The sequence below is a fragment of the Gallus gallus genome, chromosome 8 (assembly GCF_016699485.2).
Source record: "Gallus gallus isolate bGalGal1 chromosome 8, bGalGal1.mat.broiler.GRCg7b, whole genome shotgun sequence".
NCBI lineage: Eukaryota > Metazoa > Chordata > Aves > Galliformes > Phasianidae > Gallus > Gallus gallus.
The window spans coordinates 16,435,157-16,455,127 of NC_052539.1; the positions used below are offsets into that span (position 1 = coordinate 16,435,157).

At 41.5% G+C, this 19,971-nt stretch overlaps 2 protein-coding genes across 5 annotated transcripts in view; one reads left to right on the plus strand and one right to left on the minus strand.

The window, feature by feature from the left end:
* Nucleotides 1-5,809, minus strand: part of PRKACB (protein kinase cAMP-activated catalytic subunit beta) — a 67,866-nt gene extending 62,057 nt beyond the window's left edge. For 2 of the 4 annotated variants that reach the window (XM_025152948.2, XM_025152947.2), the window contains exon 1: nt 5,142-5,809. In XM_025152948.2, coding sequence (XP_025008716.1) covers nt 5,142-5,794 — 653 coding nt within the window. In that variant the 5' untranslated portion in view covers nt 5,795-5,809. The remainder of the gene's footprint in view (nt 1-5,141) is intronic. The other 2 variants (XM_015290886.4, XM_015290884.4) reach the window with 1 other exon arrangement.
* Nucleotides 4,817-19,971, plus strand: part of TTLL7 (tubulin tyrosine ligase like 7) — a 79,789-nt gene continuing 64,634 nt past the window's right edge. Inside the window, exon 1 of the mRNA XM_015290883.4 lies at nt 4,817-4,897. The gene's annotated coding sequence lies outside the window, so the exon portion shown is untranslated. The remainder of the gene's footprint in view (nt 4,898-19,971) is intronic.

The window sequence follows — 19,971 nt, forward strand, 5'->3', positions numbered from 1 at the left end:
AAAAACTGCTAAAAAAAATACAGTATGCTTGGGTCTGATCTGGACCCACCTGCTGTGCAGCACCGACATCAGCCTTTATTAAACTAACTACGGAAATGCTTCTGGGCAAATAAACCCTTCATGATAGCTACAGCGAAGATGCAGGAGAAACACACCACGTCTGACCGTCATCTAAAGAGCCCTTTCCACAGCTCCGTCCAAAGGAGAGATGTGTCAGTTATGGAAGAGCTGAACTAACTGGAAAAGAATCCCAGACAACCTCACACGCAGTGGGGCACACACCCGACAGCAGCAGCGGAGGCACGAAACTGAACTTCCAGTGTTGTGTCCCTCTGATTTTCCCACTTATTGACCTATTCACACTCTGTTCCCTATACCAACGAGGTAGTTAGCAGCAAGGACACAGCCTTAATTACACTAAAGAACAGTGCAACGTAGTTGCCTTTTGAAGAACAGACACAGCCTTACTTACACCAGGAAACAATGGCAATTCTCCCCAAAATATAAGAACTCGAGTATTTTTCAGGATATTTCACCAAATCTTTCATTTCTATGAATGTGGATATATAATTAAATGAATGAATGCTAAAGAAATCTAGCAGCAAACCATTTAAAATATTCTGTCTAAAAGCCTAAGGACAACAACTAAATACATACGCTAATATATCAATGGGGGTCCTTGTGACCTTTTGTTGAGCCCTTAGGAGGCAATCAGTTACTGAATAGCAGCCTTTCTCTTTGCAGGTATTAGCTTTGAATAAGCATTTTGTTTTTAATTAAACAAGAATTGTAAAATAATAATGTGCCTCTTTATGCACGTTGTTATCACTATTACTGTTAATAGTGCGTAGTGATGGTCTTACACACTGGCGACTCGATCCAATGAATGCTTAGATATTAGTTCAACAAGTTATATCTCTGACATTCTGATGAGATCTCATATTGTTGAAGCCTAATGATCAATGGTGAAACAATACAAGCCCAAAATGTAAGAAAAGTAGCTTCAAAAACGATGTTTAATAACACGATCCACAGAATCCTACTACAATAGATGTATTTTAATTGGCCCTGTATACAGTAAGTACTCTCGTTGATGTTCTAAAACAGGCAAACAAGGCCCCAAAAGCTGTTTCAAAATTTGAAATCATAACACGGTGGGCTACAGACAGACAACAGCTGATGAACTGAACTACGATCAAAGTAAGAACACTGAAATTAAGGTCTCTGGAAAGTGACAAGGAATCAGCAAGCCTGCATTAGAAATGGCCTTGCAGCTTTTCACCTCTACTTCACTGATTTTAATCCAATCAAGGTCAGCAGTGACAGAGCTTTGCCTCATCCAGCCTTTACGTGAAATGAACTTGTGCTCTCCTTTAGTAGTCAGTGAGTAAATACAGCAGTGACCCAGCACTGAACACACACGGAAAATAAGAACAAAAGGCAGTTAAGATCTACTGGCAAAGAAGAATTAAGAAGGCTGCATATTCCCTTCAAGAACGCTTCAAAGGAACACTACTTATAGAATAATTATAAGAGTTAAAAAGGGAAGAATTGACTATAATAGGAACTCTTGTCAGAATGAAGATACAGTAGTGGGAGCACTTTGAGGAGGAGGAGGACTGAATGAACATAAATCTCACATGCAGAGTAGACAGCCACATCACACACGTAGTATGTGGCTACTTAAAGACCACAGAGGGTGAAGCTACTAACAACATTAGATTAATAAAATCCTCATGCACTGAAGGCTGCAGATTTGGATAGCAGGTAAAAACAAATTTGTACAGACTTGTGTTTTGAAAATCATGTATACCTTTATTTTAAATGGACATTTTAAAAGCAATTTACTATGACATATTGCTACAGAAAAGCAAATGGCAAGGACCATCGGAAGCCTGCCTAATGCAGCTCAGAAGCCAAAAGTGTGCAGCTTCCAGAGCTGCTGAAAGATGGGAAAGTGTACAAATCTTCAGTCAGAAAAGAGTCTGTTCTGATTACTTGGCTCCTAATCCACTTTGGTGATTAAAAATAAAAACAAACAACATCAACACTAATCATTCTCGATCAACAACAACAACACTTCCCAGGTGAGGGCAATAGGAGAGATTACCATTCGTTTCTAAACAAATTCCATGCTGCCATGCATTGTATCACCTTAGGCATCAAAGGGGCAAGTAAGTCAGAGCCACACACACACACACTTTTGACAAACTTGACAATTTGCAGGTCTCACATTCATTCCTGTTTAGAAAATCATCCTAGTAAAGTTAAAATATTTCTGTTTTCATATAAAATCAATAACAATCTTTAAAAGGATCCAATTAGTGGATTAAAGAATACTCCATGACCATTTTTAAACCCATGGATGCATTGTAGCTATGTTTCTATTGCAATTCTGTAATAAATGATTCCAAGACAATGAACCTTAATAAAACCAACATTTTCCTACGTTAATTGCAACAAATTAAGGTAAGTTCTCAATGATTTTTTTAATGCAATTTACCACATGTTGACTTTTTTTTTCTTTTTAAACTCACAGCTTGCAAAGGATTAAGTCTCAGCTACTGTAAGTTAAGCAGCTGAAAAAAACTACCCACAAGCAGAACAATGAAATGAGTAATCCAGTGAGTATTAGGATCAAGGACCAAACTTACAGAAACTTCTAAGGTGACTGACAGCTGTGTGTTTTTTCTTATTCTTAAAAAACCCTCAGAATCTGAAGGCTGTTGTGCCCTGTGGAGACCCAGGACACCCAACAAACCCTCTTAAAGCAGGTACAGAGGGAGAGCCTCATGTTTCTCTTTGGAACAGGATCACTTCCAACTTTGGTTCTTCAGATCACACTTTACTACATTTTAGGAGAGCCTAGAAAGAAGAGCACAGGAAAAGAACCACGAGACTGCACTAAGGCATTCCACCTTTTCCATACACATATGTACATCTTGCCCTCTGACCAGGTAGGCCCAATTTGATTTTTGGGAGCTACACTTAAGGAAGTTGACCAGCACTCGGATCTCCTTCACCTTCTGCCTAGAAACACTCTGAAATGTTTGCTCCATTCCACTACTGGTGTTTCAGGCAGCCTGAGTGAAGTAACAAGTACTGAGGATATTTAAAAATACGTGGAAAGCTCAAGCAAACAAGAGCATAAGGGCCACAGTTAGGTTAGCAGCATTTTGTTGCCTTGAACACAGATAGGGAAAGAGCTCTCAAATTACACTTGATGAACTCGTAAGTGTAGTTATCAGGGGAAGCCGCGTTACCCTGCACTGTTCTCTGTGGGACCTTAGCATGCCCTTGATCCACACAATGCCAAAAGCTCTGCGTGTGAATCAAGGGCAGAACATCACTAGTACCATTCCTATTTCAGGTTGTTTTCCTGTCACTCCTTCAAACTTTGCTTTAAGTGTTCTGAGTTTTGGAATGTGTGCTATTAAGGACATCTAACAGGAAAATATGACTGTCCTGCCAGTGTGGATGGGCATTGGAAATATCAAAGCTCCATCACACTTCACATTTCCCTAGTTTTCAGATGTCACACATTGTATGAATGGATTACACACCAACTTCCACTGCCAGTAAATCAAACGTTGCTTCTAGCCATTTATTCTGTGTATAATATTCATATACAACTCATCCTTGCAGTAAATGAATCCTGGCCTTTCCCAGCAGATTGTCAGTGACTACCAGCATCCTCTCCCAGTTACAGGAGTTGTATCATTACAGAGCCTCTGGCTGCTCAATGCACCCAGTATTGGAACACCTGAGCTGCACGTTGCAGGCAGCATCGTGTTTTCAAAGATCAGCTCTTGAATAAAGGGAGAGAGAGGAGTTCTGAGGACAACTATCTTGGCAGCCTCAAATCCCTGTGTTTGGTAATAAGAGAAAAAAATTCATTAAAATGAAAGGAAGCACTCTCCATGGTGTAACGTTATTTCCCTGCAAAGACGGCGATGCAGCTCCTGTTAAGCATAAATTGCAATGTTCTGTCATTGTCTGAAGCACTTGAAGCAGTCCATCCTCTCTTCCCCCCTCAACATTCACAGGTAGGCTAACACACCTCCTGAGAGAAATGTCTGCATGCAGTTAAACAGTAAGACCACCAGTACTCAAATGTGCATAAAATATTTGGGCTGTGAAATCTGTAAAGAAGAGATAACATGCGAGAAGCGCATGGAGAACCACAGCAGGACTGGGGCGGCCACCTGGGGACCCTGGCACCGAGGGCGGAACAGAGCCAGCATGGCCAGGCTCTAGGAACAGGGTCACCCAGGAACAGGGTCACCCAGCTCTAGCCCGGCCCCCCGTACCGACTGCATACGCCACAGTAAATAAACAAATAAAAACTGCAAAAAAAGACGCGGAGTAACCCGGACATTTAAAGTTTTCCCCCTTTACAATGCCCATGGCATTTCCAGTAACAAAGGGTATTGTTGTAGAGAGCACTGCGCTTGCACAACAGGCTGCTCTTACATCTCCTCTCTTATCCATAATAAACGCACCCAAACTTTTCAACTGGAAAAGCAGCCCGTAAGACCACTTGCAGAAAATAGAGTCCGTTATTTTTTCTCAACCACGGAGCAGGGTTTTATAGATGACGCCGAGATACTCGGACTGCAGAGCAGAACCAAAGCAGCACGCTGCCGAGCTCCCACCGGCGCTTTTGTCCTCCGCGCGCGGCGACCGAGCAGAGCCGCGGCCGAGCCGCTCCCGCCGCCCGCTGACCTACATTCCCGGCGGCGGCCGGCGGCCTGCCCGGCACGGCGGGGCTCAGAGCCGGGGCCGCGCTGACACCTGCCCGCGGGGCTCCTCCTCCGGGAGCGGCGCGCGCGGAGCCGCGGCGACAGACACCTGCCGGGGACGGCCGCCAGAGCCGACCCGCTTACTGCCCGCGACGGTAAGCCCCGGGGAGGGAGAAAGGCGGCGGGGCGGGCCGGGCCCAGCAGGCCGGCGGCGGCGGGGCCTGCGCGGGGCGGTGCGGGGGGCTCGGCGCTAGGCCGCGGGGCCTGCGGCGGCGCGGGGCGGTTCGGTGCGGGGCGGTGCGCCGGGCCCGGCCCGCGGCCCCTCCTCGGGGAGCGGAGCCAGGAGCCGGGGGATGGGGGAGGGGGGGGCGGCGGCAGCGGCGGCTCCCCCTCACTCACCGCTCTCGATCTCGTTGCCCTTCTTGGCGGTGGCGGCGTTCCCCATGGCCGAGGCGGGGCGGCGCGGGGCGGGCGGGATGCCGGGCGGCGGGCGGGGGCAGGGCTCGTGAGGCGGCGCGGCGCGGCCCGCGGGCGCGGCGGCGGCTGAGCTGCCCGGGCCCGCGCTGGGTCTCTGTGTCTCCGGCCGCCGCGGAGGAGGAGGCGAGCGCTCTGCCCCCCTCCCCCACCCCGACACACGGCGGAAATGACGGCCGGGGCGGCGCCTCCGCCGTGCTACGCCGCCCGCCGGGCGGCCGGGGGCGCGCGGGGCGCGGGACGCCGCCGTCCGTGGCCGCCGCCCCCGCCCCGCGGCGCGCCGGGGCCGGGCTGAGGGAGAGGGGTCCCGGCGGCCGCCCCCGCCCGCTGAGCGCCGCCGCCTCCGCCCCGGGGTCGCCCGCCCGCCCTCGGCCTCTACGGCGGAGGTGCGAACGAACGTCTAGAGGCCCGCGGGGCCCGACCCGGCCGGCGGCCGCTGCGGCGCGGTGCGAGAGCGCTGCCCGGGGCCGCCCCGCCTGCGGGGCCCGTGCCGCGCCCAAGGTGACCCCGCGGGCCGGGTGCGTTCGGGGCCCGCGGCCGCTCTGCGCCTCCCCTTCCCCCGGGCAGCATCCTCGCATAGCGGGGAGCGGCCTCACCGGTGCTCGCAGCCCTGCGGCTGGCCCGGGGAGCTGCCGTCTGCTCACGGCTGTATTTACACGGCTCTTCCAAAACAGTTAGAAAGGAAGAGAGCTGCCAGGAAATAATTTTTTTTTCCATCTTGCTGCCACTCATGACATAAATAGCTGCAGCTACGCCTTTTCAAATGGTATTGTGACTTCCAAGTTGATGATAGCTCTTTAAATATATGTATTTATCGTGTGACATGTTTGGGGTATTTTAGCTGTGAAAGGAAACACTTATCAAAAAGAAAGCTCTGTTTTATTGTGTCTTAACATGGTGAGAATGGAAAGCAGTAGCAGCAGTCCTACGGATCACAGACCATGGCTGTTTTGCCAGGACCGGGTACACAACACTCATCCTCCTCTGGCAGCATCCTTCAGCCAGGGCTGCACAGACCATTCTGGCAGCAGAATCATAGCTCCCACCTTTCACAGGGTCTGTCAGAGTTCCCCCTTCACTCCCAGGGATGCCTACCTGAGTGGCATACACCACCAGAGCCTATTTTCCTCTCTCTTCGTGCACAAGAGCATGCACTTAAAGCGTGTGTCTGGGAACACCAACCTGAATCAATTTGTACATTGACGTTCTACCAATGAACCCTTCCATTAGGGAATTTTCTCCTACATTTTCACCTTTTCACTTTCATTGTCCTGACTTGTGTGACATTGCTTCCTTCAGACACACATCTATGCTTTTATGATTACTGAAGCTAGTTCTGTATAGGTTTGGAGGTCAGAAATGAGATGTAAGTGTAATGGGGAAGCAACCTGCCAACCATTGGGGGGCAAACCTACTGAGGAGGACTGTTGCACTTTGCTGTAGCCAGTCTCCCAGTTCTTCTTTGGCAGAAGCAGTTAAGCTTGAGGAAAGAATACATTTCCCATTGACCATCATGATCACTCAGACAATGGGAAAAAAAAACAACAACAAAAAACCATGAGGCACTGTAACACTGAGATACAGTCTTAAGATACTGTCTCAGATAGGTATAGATGTTACTCTGCTCCTTAATTATTTTCCCCACTCCAGCCACCATCATTTTCATTTTGGCCAGATCAAATCTGAGTCAGCTGATTTTCATCCAGGTGCTGACAGGCATTTTGATATCCTTGAGAAGACAGCAGCTGCATCACTAACAAATGAGATCCGCTGCAGCACCCATTGTATATTGTTGGCATTAGAGCTTATCCTGTCACTGGCAAATTATGCTGCATAGGCTCTGTGTGTAAGGATCTGCCAAGGTCCAATTGGCCATTGCTGCCCTTTGGGAATTGCTGGACAAGGGCCTGCTGGTCATTACATGTATTCCAGCAAAATCCTATATGCGTGTACATAACATCTATATATGTGCTGCAGTGTATTACACTAGTTCTCAAATAAGTGCATGTTCTCTGCTTATTTGCCCTGTGCTTATGCATTTGCATAAGTGTTTGTACCCAAGCACTCTCATTATCTGAAATGTAACATATATTGCATAAGTTAACGGTGTTGTGAAACATTAAATGAACCACTTCCACAATCACAGTATTAAGTGTCTAATTGAAGATAACAGATATGAGGACTCAGAGCTGAACATTCATGTTCTCCTTCATACTACATATTCAGCTTATGCTACAGTAACAGGTTAACTCATTAATTAGTTGCAGAAACTATGTTGTACTATATTATATGTATTACGTATATAATTACGCATCCAGAGCTTCACATCTAACTCCAGCCCTCAGCCCTGTCTGCCTTCCTTAACTAATCCTTTGCTCAAGTGCCTCATGTCACCGCTCTCACAAAAGTAACATTTGTTTCGTTCCTTTTGTTAAGCAATCAAGTCATGCAAATATGAAAAATGCTGTTTGTATGTTAGAACAACTCAGTAATGGTGCAACCTAAAAATTTTTACATTTTACTTGTTTTGCTGATCTGTGTAGCATTTAGAAAGTAGCTATACTCTAAGAGATTCAGCACAGCACTTTTAGCACTACACACATTTAATGAGGGAGTTTCAGTGACTCACAGTGGGTTTTAATCTGTGTTTCTACACATTCATTGGGTACTATTGATTACGAATATCCTAGCAAGACCAATTTTTTTTTTTCCTCTGTTACCAAAGCTCTGTAGGAGATGTATAGTTCCCTGATGGAAGTTGTATATTGCACTCCACATAGAGCTGAACTAAAAATGAGAAAGTCATTTCAGGACAGAGAAGATACAATTCTAGCAGTCTGAAGGCTCTCTTATATGCTTTTAATGGAAATCACTTGTTCATACAGTAATTACTGCTGCAGCCACATATTGTTTCACCCAGTAATCACACCAATTTCCAGAGGAGACAGCAGCATTTCTGCAGCAACTACAGCAGTTAAGTCCAATAGAATTTTGGAAGCAATCACTAAACAAATTGTGACACATCTTAGTTTTCTTCAAATGCACGCAAGGTGTGCCTGCATTGCAGGGGGCTGGCATATGGAGACTGGTACCTTTGTCCATCCATACTGATACAGATGATCAGTAAAAATAACCGATACTGAGCTGTTACCCTGCTCAGATTGTGAATGTGTACCCTCTTTAGTTTTACTCTGTACAGCCTCTGGATTACACCAGTGCCCATTAATCCCCACTTTTGCCTGCCGCTCCCCATATCCCACATTCCTGCATCTGAGTACCATTGCCAGCCTCCTCCTCTACTCCTAAACAAGGTGATATATTTGGCATTTCACTGTTTGCTGTCCTTTCAGGTTGTTCCAGACTGCTGGCACATTTCCTGCTGCCAGCTAACCCAGTGTGGGATGTTTTTCTAGCAGGTTGCTCAAGTGTCGAGAAGCATGTGCATCTCAGTGAATATAAAAGCTACTTTCCAAGTTTTACAGCTCCTGACCCAGAAACTGCAGCATAATTTCAGATGTGCCAAGAAAATATCAGTTATGTCATGTAGATATGGTAAGGGAAAGGATGAAAGCAGAAGTACAGCAATTCCCCCTCTCCATGCAGTAGTTGTACAGAGTGACAACGTACATTTTTTGCAAGACAAATTCCACTGGTGCCCAATTCTGTCCTATTTAAGGACCTGTCCTCACAGAGAGGAGCAGAAGAAAGGTCTTACACTGTGTTTCTACAATATCTGAGGTTGCCAGCACCTGAATTCACAATGAAACCAGAACAACCCAGCCAACAACTTGCTGTCAGATGTCCTGAGAAGTGCTCCTCAATGCACCTTGACTGCGAGTCCAGAAGGAATCCAGAGCCTCAGGAAAGCAGCATGCTGTCTGCCTGCGGCTGTTGCAATTATGAAAGATATTGTAGTTCAAGGAGGGCTTTTTAACTGAAGTTCATTCACTGCAAAGAGGCACACCGAAAGGAAGAAGCAGGACAGTTACACCAGCAGCCACCACTGTCACCCTCCCTTCTTGGCATTAGGTATTTCCCAAAACAGCCCCTGGTCAGGGAAAATGTTTACATGCAGAAGCAAAGTGTTTGTGTATTTTCATACTGATTTTCAGCTACACATACCTCGCCACAAACCTCTCAGGAGTCACGAAGTTGCAAGGCAGTGATTTACCCCAGTATTTTAAACACAGTTTAAAAAACAGATACATTGTAGTTACGCTTTCACACCTTGACAAGTTAGTATTTGCCTATTATCCCACAGATAGTGGCTGTGTATTCATTCATAGGAGGTGCTGGGTGCTCCCTTGTGATCAATGGCCCACAGAGAAGGCATTTATTTATTTATTTTTAAACAGAGGCAAACTACAGACTTACTGAATGGTAAGTCCAGCTGCTCTGTTTTTGTCCTTTATCTCATAGAATCATTTGGGAGAAGGGGCATATTCTCTATCAGTCAAGCAGCACCTTTTCAGTTGCTTATTATTGTCCCGCAGATCCTTCTTTCTTTGTAGAAGACACTGCCTGCCAGTTTATGATTTGGAGTGAATTACTAGCAGCAGTTAAGGAAACTTCTTACTGATTGGCCTCTGTAACTGACTCAGTCCTTTTGTGTACACTGCTGCCATTGGGTTCACTTCTCTCAGTGTGGATAAGGAAACATGTGAAGTCCTTCACATTTCTACACAGGCGTTCAAGAAGATTTTGCACCCATGATGGATTTCGTAGTCAAGAAAAGCATGATACTTTGTATTATCTTGATACACTGCACCTCTGAACACTTGCTTGTGTACTAAAAACTAGAGACAATATACAACAACGCAAAAACAAAAGGTGCAGCTATTTAGTAGGTTAGCAAGATTTGGTTTACTGTATGTGAATTACAGAAAGACTGCAACTTCAATGAAAATTGATGGTATAGATGTCTGATGTAGCTCCAGACTTGTCACAAAGATGACTAGAAATACTACTTGTGTAGCCAAAGCTATTCAAATGCATAGTTGATTAACAAGCCATATTAAAACATTTTCTATGTATTTGAGTCTTTATTATTTGCCTACTTACTATAACTTAAGTGTGATCAGCAATATGCTAATGTTTGTTCTTACTCTATATTGAGATTGCTTCACTTTCTGCAGGATGAAATTAAAACAAAAATAAGTCATTTAAAAAATACCTTAAAAAAAAGGAAATTTTACAGATATCTCCAGTTAATTACACCTATTAAATTTAAGTAGATGAAGATATATAAAAATGCCTCTGTATGTTTTACTTCAGAATTAAAAGTGACATTAATTCAATTGAATTTAGCCCACTGTGGAAGTAAAATAGGCTGTCTTAATGAAGATCACTTGAACCCTAAGGGAGTTTACGCAAAGAGTTTGTGGTTTAACTACTATCTCTGAAGAAATACATTTAGATAACTTCACAGTATCACAGAGTATACCTTATTATAGTTCATAAGCATAATTTTCATTTTCTAAGAGCTGTTCTTACAATATTGTTTAGATAACAGGAGGGAAAACACATTATGCATGGGCAATTAGAGCGTAAGAGAAAAATAATATGAATACTAGTGAGGTACCAAATGGGTAAGTGAATTTATTGTAGAGTTATGGAATGTGGGAAACTGTAAGATCAATAATAAGATGTCTTTAACATATCAAATGCTCAGATAGAATTAAGCAATTTAATTATTTGACGTGAGCTGCATCTATTGATTTGGAGATGCTGTAAAAAGGCCTTAAAAGTTATCTTCTAAGAAAAGTGGGGACATAGAAAACTTGATATAGAAAAGCAGAAATACCGCATAGTCCATGGTAAGCTGTATTCTGTCACCCATGTTCATTAGAATAATGCTTCACATTTCAGTCTCTGTTCTTCATCATTCCAGGTTTTAAAGATATATTGTTCCCCAAATCTCTTTTGTGAACTTCAAAAATTGAAGCAGATTCACATACTTTAACAGCAGCATCAGTCTCTCTGATGGTGTGGTGATGAAAGACTCATTGCTTCATCTGTCTCCTCTGCTCCAACAAAAGTAAGGATTTATACCACCACTTGATTCCCAAGTTCATTCTACTGAATTCTTCTAGGAATGTATCACTGCTCAGCTCACAAAACAGCAATGCTTCTTTTGAGATGTTAACCTTAAGATACATCTCCCACCTATTTTTATTTTAATCTTGGTGATGCAGCATGACATCACTGTGTGGCATCTTTTGACATGAAAACTCGCCTGATGTCTGAGCTTGTTATCACCACTTGATTTCTGTTAACTGCTAGTATTTACAATATATATATATATATATAAAATTCTGGTTGGAGCACTGTATTGGAGTCATCTGTGCATTATATTTTGAAGCTATTCACTTTGGTTTGATCATAGCTGTATGTTCTAGAAATAGCCATCTAAGTGTTGAACAGAAAACTTCTTTCAATCAGCAACACAGAAGCTGATGCAAAAAGTTATCTTTGCACTTATTTGATAAACAGTTATACCTAATTATTACATAAGCATTGCTGTCAGGATATGCTTACTCTTTCAGTGGTTACATAGGAAAGGAGAAAGTTGAATACATTCAGTGAGCATAGTAGTATTAATAGAATGGAAAGCAAAAATCATTCAAACTGTACTGAAAAGTTCTTGATAATGAGAACAGCCCCAAACAAATTCTTCTGTTGTCCCATGTTATTAGTGGCTATCCTGGAGATGAAGTTCTCCAAAAGCATCCTCTTTACTTCAAGATACAATTTCTAATGCAACTGCTTGACAGACGACTTGCATCTGCAGAGCTTGTCTCTAAGATGAGGAAAACAATGCTTCAGAAAAACAGCTCCTAGTATCACATGTACCTTTCCCAACCCAATTTAATAATAACACTTTAACAACCTGAATACTGCTAAGAATTCCTTATGCTTATAAAGCAAAGCATTATCCACGTTATTATAAGTGTTTAATTGATCTCAGAGATATTCACACCATGACTTACATTCAAAAATTTGCATGAAATATCAGTGATATTTCTACTGGAGACAGAAAATTCATTTTTTGTTAAGCATTATGGCCATAAGTTTGATGCTTTTAGTTTTCTTAGCTAGAAATATAAAAAGCTATTTTCAAGCACAACACATGAGTCTTTGTTCCTTTCCACCTCCTTTCTGGCACTTAAATTGTCTACTTAAATTGCTTTTGCTTTACTTGTCTAAAAATGTATTTTACGTGGTACAAATACACAGACTCCACTGCTGCTTAGCAAATATTAGTCTGGCTTCAAAGCACCAGTACCATTTGTAGTGATTTGCATCATATAACCATACTAGCTTATATTTATCCCTGGCTGATAACAGCTTCAAGGATCCTGAAGAACAGAGAGGATATCAGTCACAAAATCAGGACACAATGCTACATTAGGATAGAATAATGATATTGATAATAGCAGGGTGACAAAATCTCTAGCTATAACAAAGGAGAATGAGCCCAAACACAACAGCTGTAGTAGCAAAAAAGAAAAACTACTTACCTTTAGAAGTCCTCAGATTAACAGAGGTCTCTAGCAAAACACTACTTTGCTCCCACTGCCAACCCTTAAATAAGGTCTGGAAAGGGAAGGCTCCACCCCTTCCTGTTACTCAGATGCTTTGCATGCACCTGAGATCCCCTGGGTTGGCCCAGCCTTCCCACCACATGATCAATCACTGTTTCAAGCCATGACTTAGCATTTCCGCTACAAATAGAATCAGGGAATCTTAGAATGGCTTGGGTTGGAAGGGACCCCAAGGATCATCAAGTTCCAACCCCCTGTCACAGGCAGGGCCACCAACCTCCAGGTCTGGTACTAAACCAGGTCAGATTTATCTGTAGTAGCGACAGACCTAAGTCGAAGCTTTGCTGTATTCTCCTCAAATGTATGTCCTGTAAACTGTGCCTCCCAGTTACACATCACTGCACTGGGTAAAAAAAGTCTCACTAAAAAGCTTTAAAATGCATAATCAGCACTTCAGCTGTAACATCTTTAGTAGCGTTACCTAAAAATAGAAAAAGAGACTGGTTTACTATTCATAGCTAGATTCTTTTTTTTTTTTTTTTTTTTTTGACAGAAACACAATCCATTTTCTGGGGAAATACAAACTGAGTTTTACTTATCTGCCTTTACTTATATATCTTTCTACAACCAGTTGGTTTTCTTTTAGTTCCTGGAAATAATATCAGTTGTTTACGTATGTCTAATCGAACATAAAACATGTTCCATTTGCTCTCGTGCTTATATCATACTGTTATTGCTTCTCCAAGTTTCCTTCCTTCATTTAAGAACAGCCATCTCAGCCAGAGGTGTTAGCATCTGTATGGTAACTGTTGAGTCACGGCCTGAACCACTGATTGAGCACCTGGGGAAAGGACAGGGTCAGCCCTGGGAGCACAGGTGAAGGCAATTCATGTGTGACCAGAAGGGGTGGAGCCTGGCTGCACCTCTCTTAGATGCCATTTAAGGGCTGACTGCCCCTCTGGAAGGATCTTTAGTTAGAGATTCCTTTCTTGTGGAGTCTTTCTTGTGAGTTTTGATCTTTGGAGGCAGGTGAGCACCTTTTCATTTCCTTTGGAATACTATCTTGTCTGCGCTGGTCCCTTTGCTGTTCCATTCTTGTATTGCCCTTCTACTGTGTCAATATCTCTGATTGTGACTGCTTCATGCAGTTTGCTCATGGCTCAAATTCCTGGTGCTTGCAGCATTTGACAAGTTAATACAAGTTTTTGCTTAACTTTCAGCTTTTGTCTATTTTATTTGCATTGCTATGGTTTCAAGTTCTGCCTTCTTTTCTGCATCTAATGTATTTGTTCTCTTATATTTTGAGCACCTGATGGTATTTAAGGTGTTAGAGCACTGTTCAGCCTTGTGCATAATTCAAGTACCAATTCTATGGCAGATTCTTGCTGGGATCTACTTCTTTGAGGACTTAATTTCTCTCTTGTTTCCTTTTCATTCAATAGCAAACTAGGAGCCTTCTAAAATAACTTTAAAAAAAAATTTAGTTGTTTTTATACCAAAAACATGCTTCACTGTAGCACCTTGTAAAAGACAAAAGTGTTCCTGCTAAAACTTATCTTTTTAGCTGTATAAACTACAGAGTACTTCTAAACCTTCAAGTTGAAAACACTTGACTTTTGTAAGTCTCATTTTATTTAAAACGTAATCCAACAGTTTCACAACTATCCTGCTTTACTTAGATTGCTGACAACTTTTAAATATGCCAAATACATCAGTACTATCTATTTTTAGAAGGAAAATCTTCTTTTGGTCTTGCTTTTAAATAGCAGTGCTTCCAGATGTACATTAGAGTCTTCTTTATCAGTAGTTTCTGGAATTTTCCAGAGTTTGAGCCTTCAAGGGCTATGATTTCTTCTCAGAGTCTTTAGTTACTAGTGCCATAAAAGAGCAGTTATTCTGGTCTCAGAGGATTACAGTAGATGTTCTTTAACCATGTGTGTCCCCAGTGCCTCTTTCTCACACTTGCAAGACAAAGCTAAACCTCTGAAGGAGTGTTTTACCAGTAACCTTTCATTACAACAAATTATGATAAAAGAAAACTATAGTATTGCATTTACAGATGTAGATATATGGAAAAAAGTCATGCAATAAATAGTGAAAACTACTTTGCTTCTGAAAAAGGAAACCAAGAAACAAACTTAAACTATTTAATTTTTTGCAGTTCTATTTTTGGCTTATATTTGTCTGCTAAAGATAGGAGAAATATGGTGCTAGCCAAGAAGAATGTACTAATCCTCAGTAGTATAAAGAAGTGGCTATTCCTAGTAGTTGTAATGCAAATATCAATGTAAAATCTTTTTCGTCTCAGCTACAGAATCTGAGATGCCATTGGCAGAATGTACTTTGATATTAGTGGATGTTCAGTGTTTCTGACAGTTGCATCACTAGTTCATCAAGATAAAGTTCATTCATCAAAGAGTGTTCTCAAGCAATTTCTTTTTATCTCAGATCTTTAAATTCCATCTGCATTTTTTCCAAGATGAGTCTTATACTCACTTTGATATCTGAAATATTGGGCTAATTTTCTAATAATAGTTGAAATAAATATACTACTTCCTGTGAAGCTTTCAAAATACATCTTAAAAGACTGTATTCATGTGAAACACACAGGTTTTTGTCAGAAGTGTGATATACAAGGCTTTCTAATTGGTATTAGGTATTACCATGTTAATCATCACATTTGCATGAGAGATCTCCATTCATTCCACTTTGTGCAAGGGGCAGATCTATTACCAGGTAATATATGAACCAATTAATGTCTACTTAAAAATATTTTTCAAGCATTTCTTTTGTTTCCCAGTGCTGTAATTCCTCTCAAATGACTTTTGGCAAAGACAATCAATCAAGGTCTCTAGTAGAAAATATAGAGCCATACAGATGTCTGACCTTGTTAGGGGCAATATTTGCACTTAGTTGTGTTATGGCCATGTGCAACATTTTAATTTGAGAATTATGTGATTTTAGGTGTAGATCACTTGAGACAGCAGCTTATTTTGTCCTCTGATCTCTTTCTTCTGTAATTCTTACCTTCTGGCTACTTTATTTTTAATGGAATAAAAATTATTCTATGATTAAACAAAATACACCTTTGTTCTCATGCTGCCTTTATTTCTTTTGTATCCTTTTCGTGCTTCCTTTCATCACCTCTCCAATCCCATTCTGTTTACTTGCTCTCTTCCTTTGTACTGCAAACTTACGACCAATTCACAAAGCTAATACAGTTCAGAAGCACACTTTGTTGATGTTATCTTTTGCTGGGACATTAGATCTCATTTTCACTAGTAGAGTTGGATGTAAGGATATGAGCATGTCTAAATCAGCTGGGGCCTTAGCTGGGCATTACTGAACAGGCAAACCACAGTTAAGATTTCTAATCCCCTGAGCACACACACTTGGGGCAAAGGTCATAAAACCTTTGAGATGGAAAATACTGTTATAAGGTCTGAAATAAAGTCCTACTTCACACCTCAAAAGAGGTTTTGCTGTCAGTGATACTGGGTCTGAGTTTTTCTCCTATTTTTAAAGATGTTAATACTTTAGCTGCCTTAAAGAAAACACTTTGCTTACGTGCTTCCACAAGATTGCACATTTTAAATGCAAAGAAAAGCGTATAATTAGCCATATACATTCCTTTGAGTTTGGCACAGGACAGGATCTGGATGACACATTACAAAAGATATCACAAAATATCACAAAAGACACATTAGCAATGGTTCTCATGGGTAAATAATTTATTCTGCATTTATCATTCCTAAGTAATTGTATGTTACTTTGTTCTTCAAAATACTTTCTTTACAGAGTATAGGGGAGGATATTTCTTTTCTGTCCCCTATCTGTTTGAAGGGAGGGGGGCTAAATACTTTGGATAGGGATCCTTTAACATATTTTTCCATCCTTAAGTCCCAGAGCAAGAAAGTTAAAGCTTCTCAAAGTGCCAGTGGTGTTTGAGAGCAGCAGCCCCCTGGCAGCTGGGAGTTTTTGGGTGGAGAAGAGAGAGGCTGGGAAGCACAGAGAAATCAGCAGATCCCCTTGTGAAGGGCATCTTAACCCTGCTGCAGGAGAGGAGAACGCAGTAACCATGGCAAAGGGCTAAAATAGTGTGGAAGGGGTTTTGAAAATAGTAAACCAAGAAAACAAAGAAGCCACAAGTACCTGCAGAGAAAGCAGAACAGGTAAAGTCGGGGCAGAAAGGAACTTGTAGAACTTGCCTCACTCAACAGGAAAACATACACTACAGTCTTTTAAGGCAGGAAAGAGTAGGGAAGGTATCAAGTTTTTTTTTTTTTTTTTTGAGAGAAAGAGCAAGGTTTATGCTGACAGAACCTGTGCTTTTGTTATGTTCTTTGTAACCTATCCTTCTCTGCCTGGCTGCTGTGCGCAGGGCTCTCAAGGCACTTTCCAATGATTCTGAGTAGGATAATTTGCAGACCTCTAATCTGGACAAAGTGCTTTCCTATATATTTGGACATCCACATCAGAAGAAGATCCTGATTTTTGAATGGGGTCTCTGTTTACTACCGTAATTAAGTCATAACCACTCAGTAGCATAGTCCCTGTTGCCTCTCACACAAGTTGGTGCCATAGGATATTTTCCCATGAAATTATAAAGAAATCTAAATTAATATTACTTGTTGTATTCAAAGCAAGACATTCCACTGTCTGAACCAAAATGAAAAATCATCATGATTATGCATAATTATAGCAGTCTTGTTTCTTTGCTACAAAAAGTAGTTGTGAAGAATTCCACGTATTTTCCTGCGTCAGGCAATGCATTTCTCCATAAGCAGGACACTCTATGAAGTCTATTTTCTTTTTGTGCTTCAGAGGCTATAGCATGAACAGGATAGGCCCCTTTAAATGTCCCTGTTTTATCTGGTTGCTTGGGACAACCCCTGTAAGCATCAGAAGAACATGTGGTCTTCAAAAAGCTGCGGACCTTGAGAGGTAAAACTAGGTCATGATTGAACAGTCGGATCTGTACCTACCTGTAAGGAAGAAACATGTTTCTGCATGTTTTCTTGGAGTGCTTTATGCTTTTACGGTCTGTACTTGTTTATTTTTTTCCACATATTATGAATTAAAACGCTCCCTGATAACAGCTTTTCCTCCTGTTTTCTATATTGTTTTTTTATTGTGAAAAATATTTATTGATTTAATATTTAAATACAACAAAATAAGATTATAAGAAAGCCGCCTATAGAGATGCAACAACCATACTTGTCATTCTAATCTGACCTTATGTTTTTATTATGCCTTTGGAAGTGATGGCTTTAGAAAGGCAAAGAGCCTATCAAAAAATGTAATTAAAAATGCTTCTGATGGAAGTTAAGATGAAAGGATTTCTCTTCATAATACTAAGTTGCCAATTAGACAATTGAGCAAGTTAAGTATTAGCTAGTTCATAGCATCGTAGAATCGCAAGGTTGGAAAGGACCTACAAGATCATCTAGTCCAATTGTTCTCCCAGTACCATTGCTACCACAGTGCTTATTTTGCTTTGGGTATGGTGAGGCTGACTCCTCAGAGCCATGCCATGTGGCCTCTCTCTTCACTTGTGTTCCATCAGTGAGCAGGCAGTAGAGATTTAACATATCAGCATTCTAATGCATTGCATTTTAATAGCACTAAGTAATGAAATCCAACTTTCAGATTGATATTGTCTATGCTTTACTACATTTAGGTAAATATTACCTCTTTCATGGTCCTTCTTTTTTTCTTTTAGGAAAATAATGTATTTCTGTGGCATGGAATTCCTTGTTTGGCTTATGTGAAAACTTGCATCTGAACCTAAGAATTCAGAAACAAATTTGCTAGTTAGCTACTGGAGCAATGCTCTGAAGAATGCGAACTCTGGAGATAATTTTTATGGAGTAAAATGCTTTGATTTTAAACTACTAAGAAATACAACAAGGTTATAAATCACTACTCTAAGTGTATGTTACATTTTGTAAGAGAGTCTGTGATGACTAATCTATGGAGTGTGCCCATTTTTCTTCCCTGCAATTCCTGACAATACTGCCTAAGTAATCTTCTGCCTCCCATGTCCAGCTGTGAAGGACAAGATGCTCACAAACCCACCTTGGCCTGCAGGCCAGCAATAGCATGGGTAGCCAGTGGATTTTATGAAAACTTTATCTCCTAGTTGGCCACGTTAACTTAGTTGACTAGCAGATAGAAATTTGCATTTTCTTCCAATATGCCTCATTTGGTCTTACAGCACCCATACAGTGGAGATTTTTTTATACTAGTTTGATGTCTGCTCAGCATAAAAAAAAGTCTTTCCAAACTGTGGAATTTCTAGGACTTTCTCTTAAGCAGCACAGACATCAGATGGGAACTTGACAAGATTGCTTGAACAATCCTCTGAGCTTTGATTACTAATCAGATAAAGATACTCTGAAATTATATTTTGTGTGGCTAAAAATAGAAATGCTCTCGTCTTAAAGCCTTTCAAAAACATGCCTGAGCTGACCAGGCCCCATCAAGTTTTGGTGTAGTTGGCTGCAGTCTATGGACACCTTCGGTACTATGGTGTCTGCTTACATCAGTACTGAATTTCACCACAGTGTGTTTGGAGTGGTGAGGACTGTAAAAAGTAATTGTATGAAATGCTGTGTCAATATTGTATTGCTACCGCTTGTAAATTTGCATTGATTTGTCTTATAAAAGATGTTTATAGCAGCAATGAACACAATCAGAACTATGGCATGTGTTTGGTGATGTGTGGTTTAAAAAAAATCCCAGACAGTGGTCTAAAAATTAAAGCGATAGGAGACAAGAAGCAGTGACAGGCTGGAAGCATCTACCTGAAACACCATAGCATGTTAGTAGATGTTGGTACCACTGGGAGATTGTCGGATGGATTTTGCAACACACTGAGCAGGGTGGTTTATCATAAAAGAAATGAGAGCTGTTCTTCAAAGCAAACAATACATATGGGTTGAAAAGTCCTGTAGTGAGAGTCCTGAGGGAATAAAAGGTGTAGAATGAGGACTTGAGCTGAACCTTTTTTCTTGATTGGCAGTACTTTTTGGAGTCGACTCAAGGAAACTGGTAGGTTTTGACAGTGCGGATTGTTTGGACATTGTTTTATAGCAAGCTGGAAATGCACCTGTTCAGAAAAGCAAAATTAAGTAAATATATTCAAAGGTGAATGTTGTGCAAACAGAAGAAAACACTTGGAATTGCTGAACTTATCTTTCATCTACATG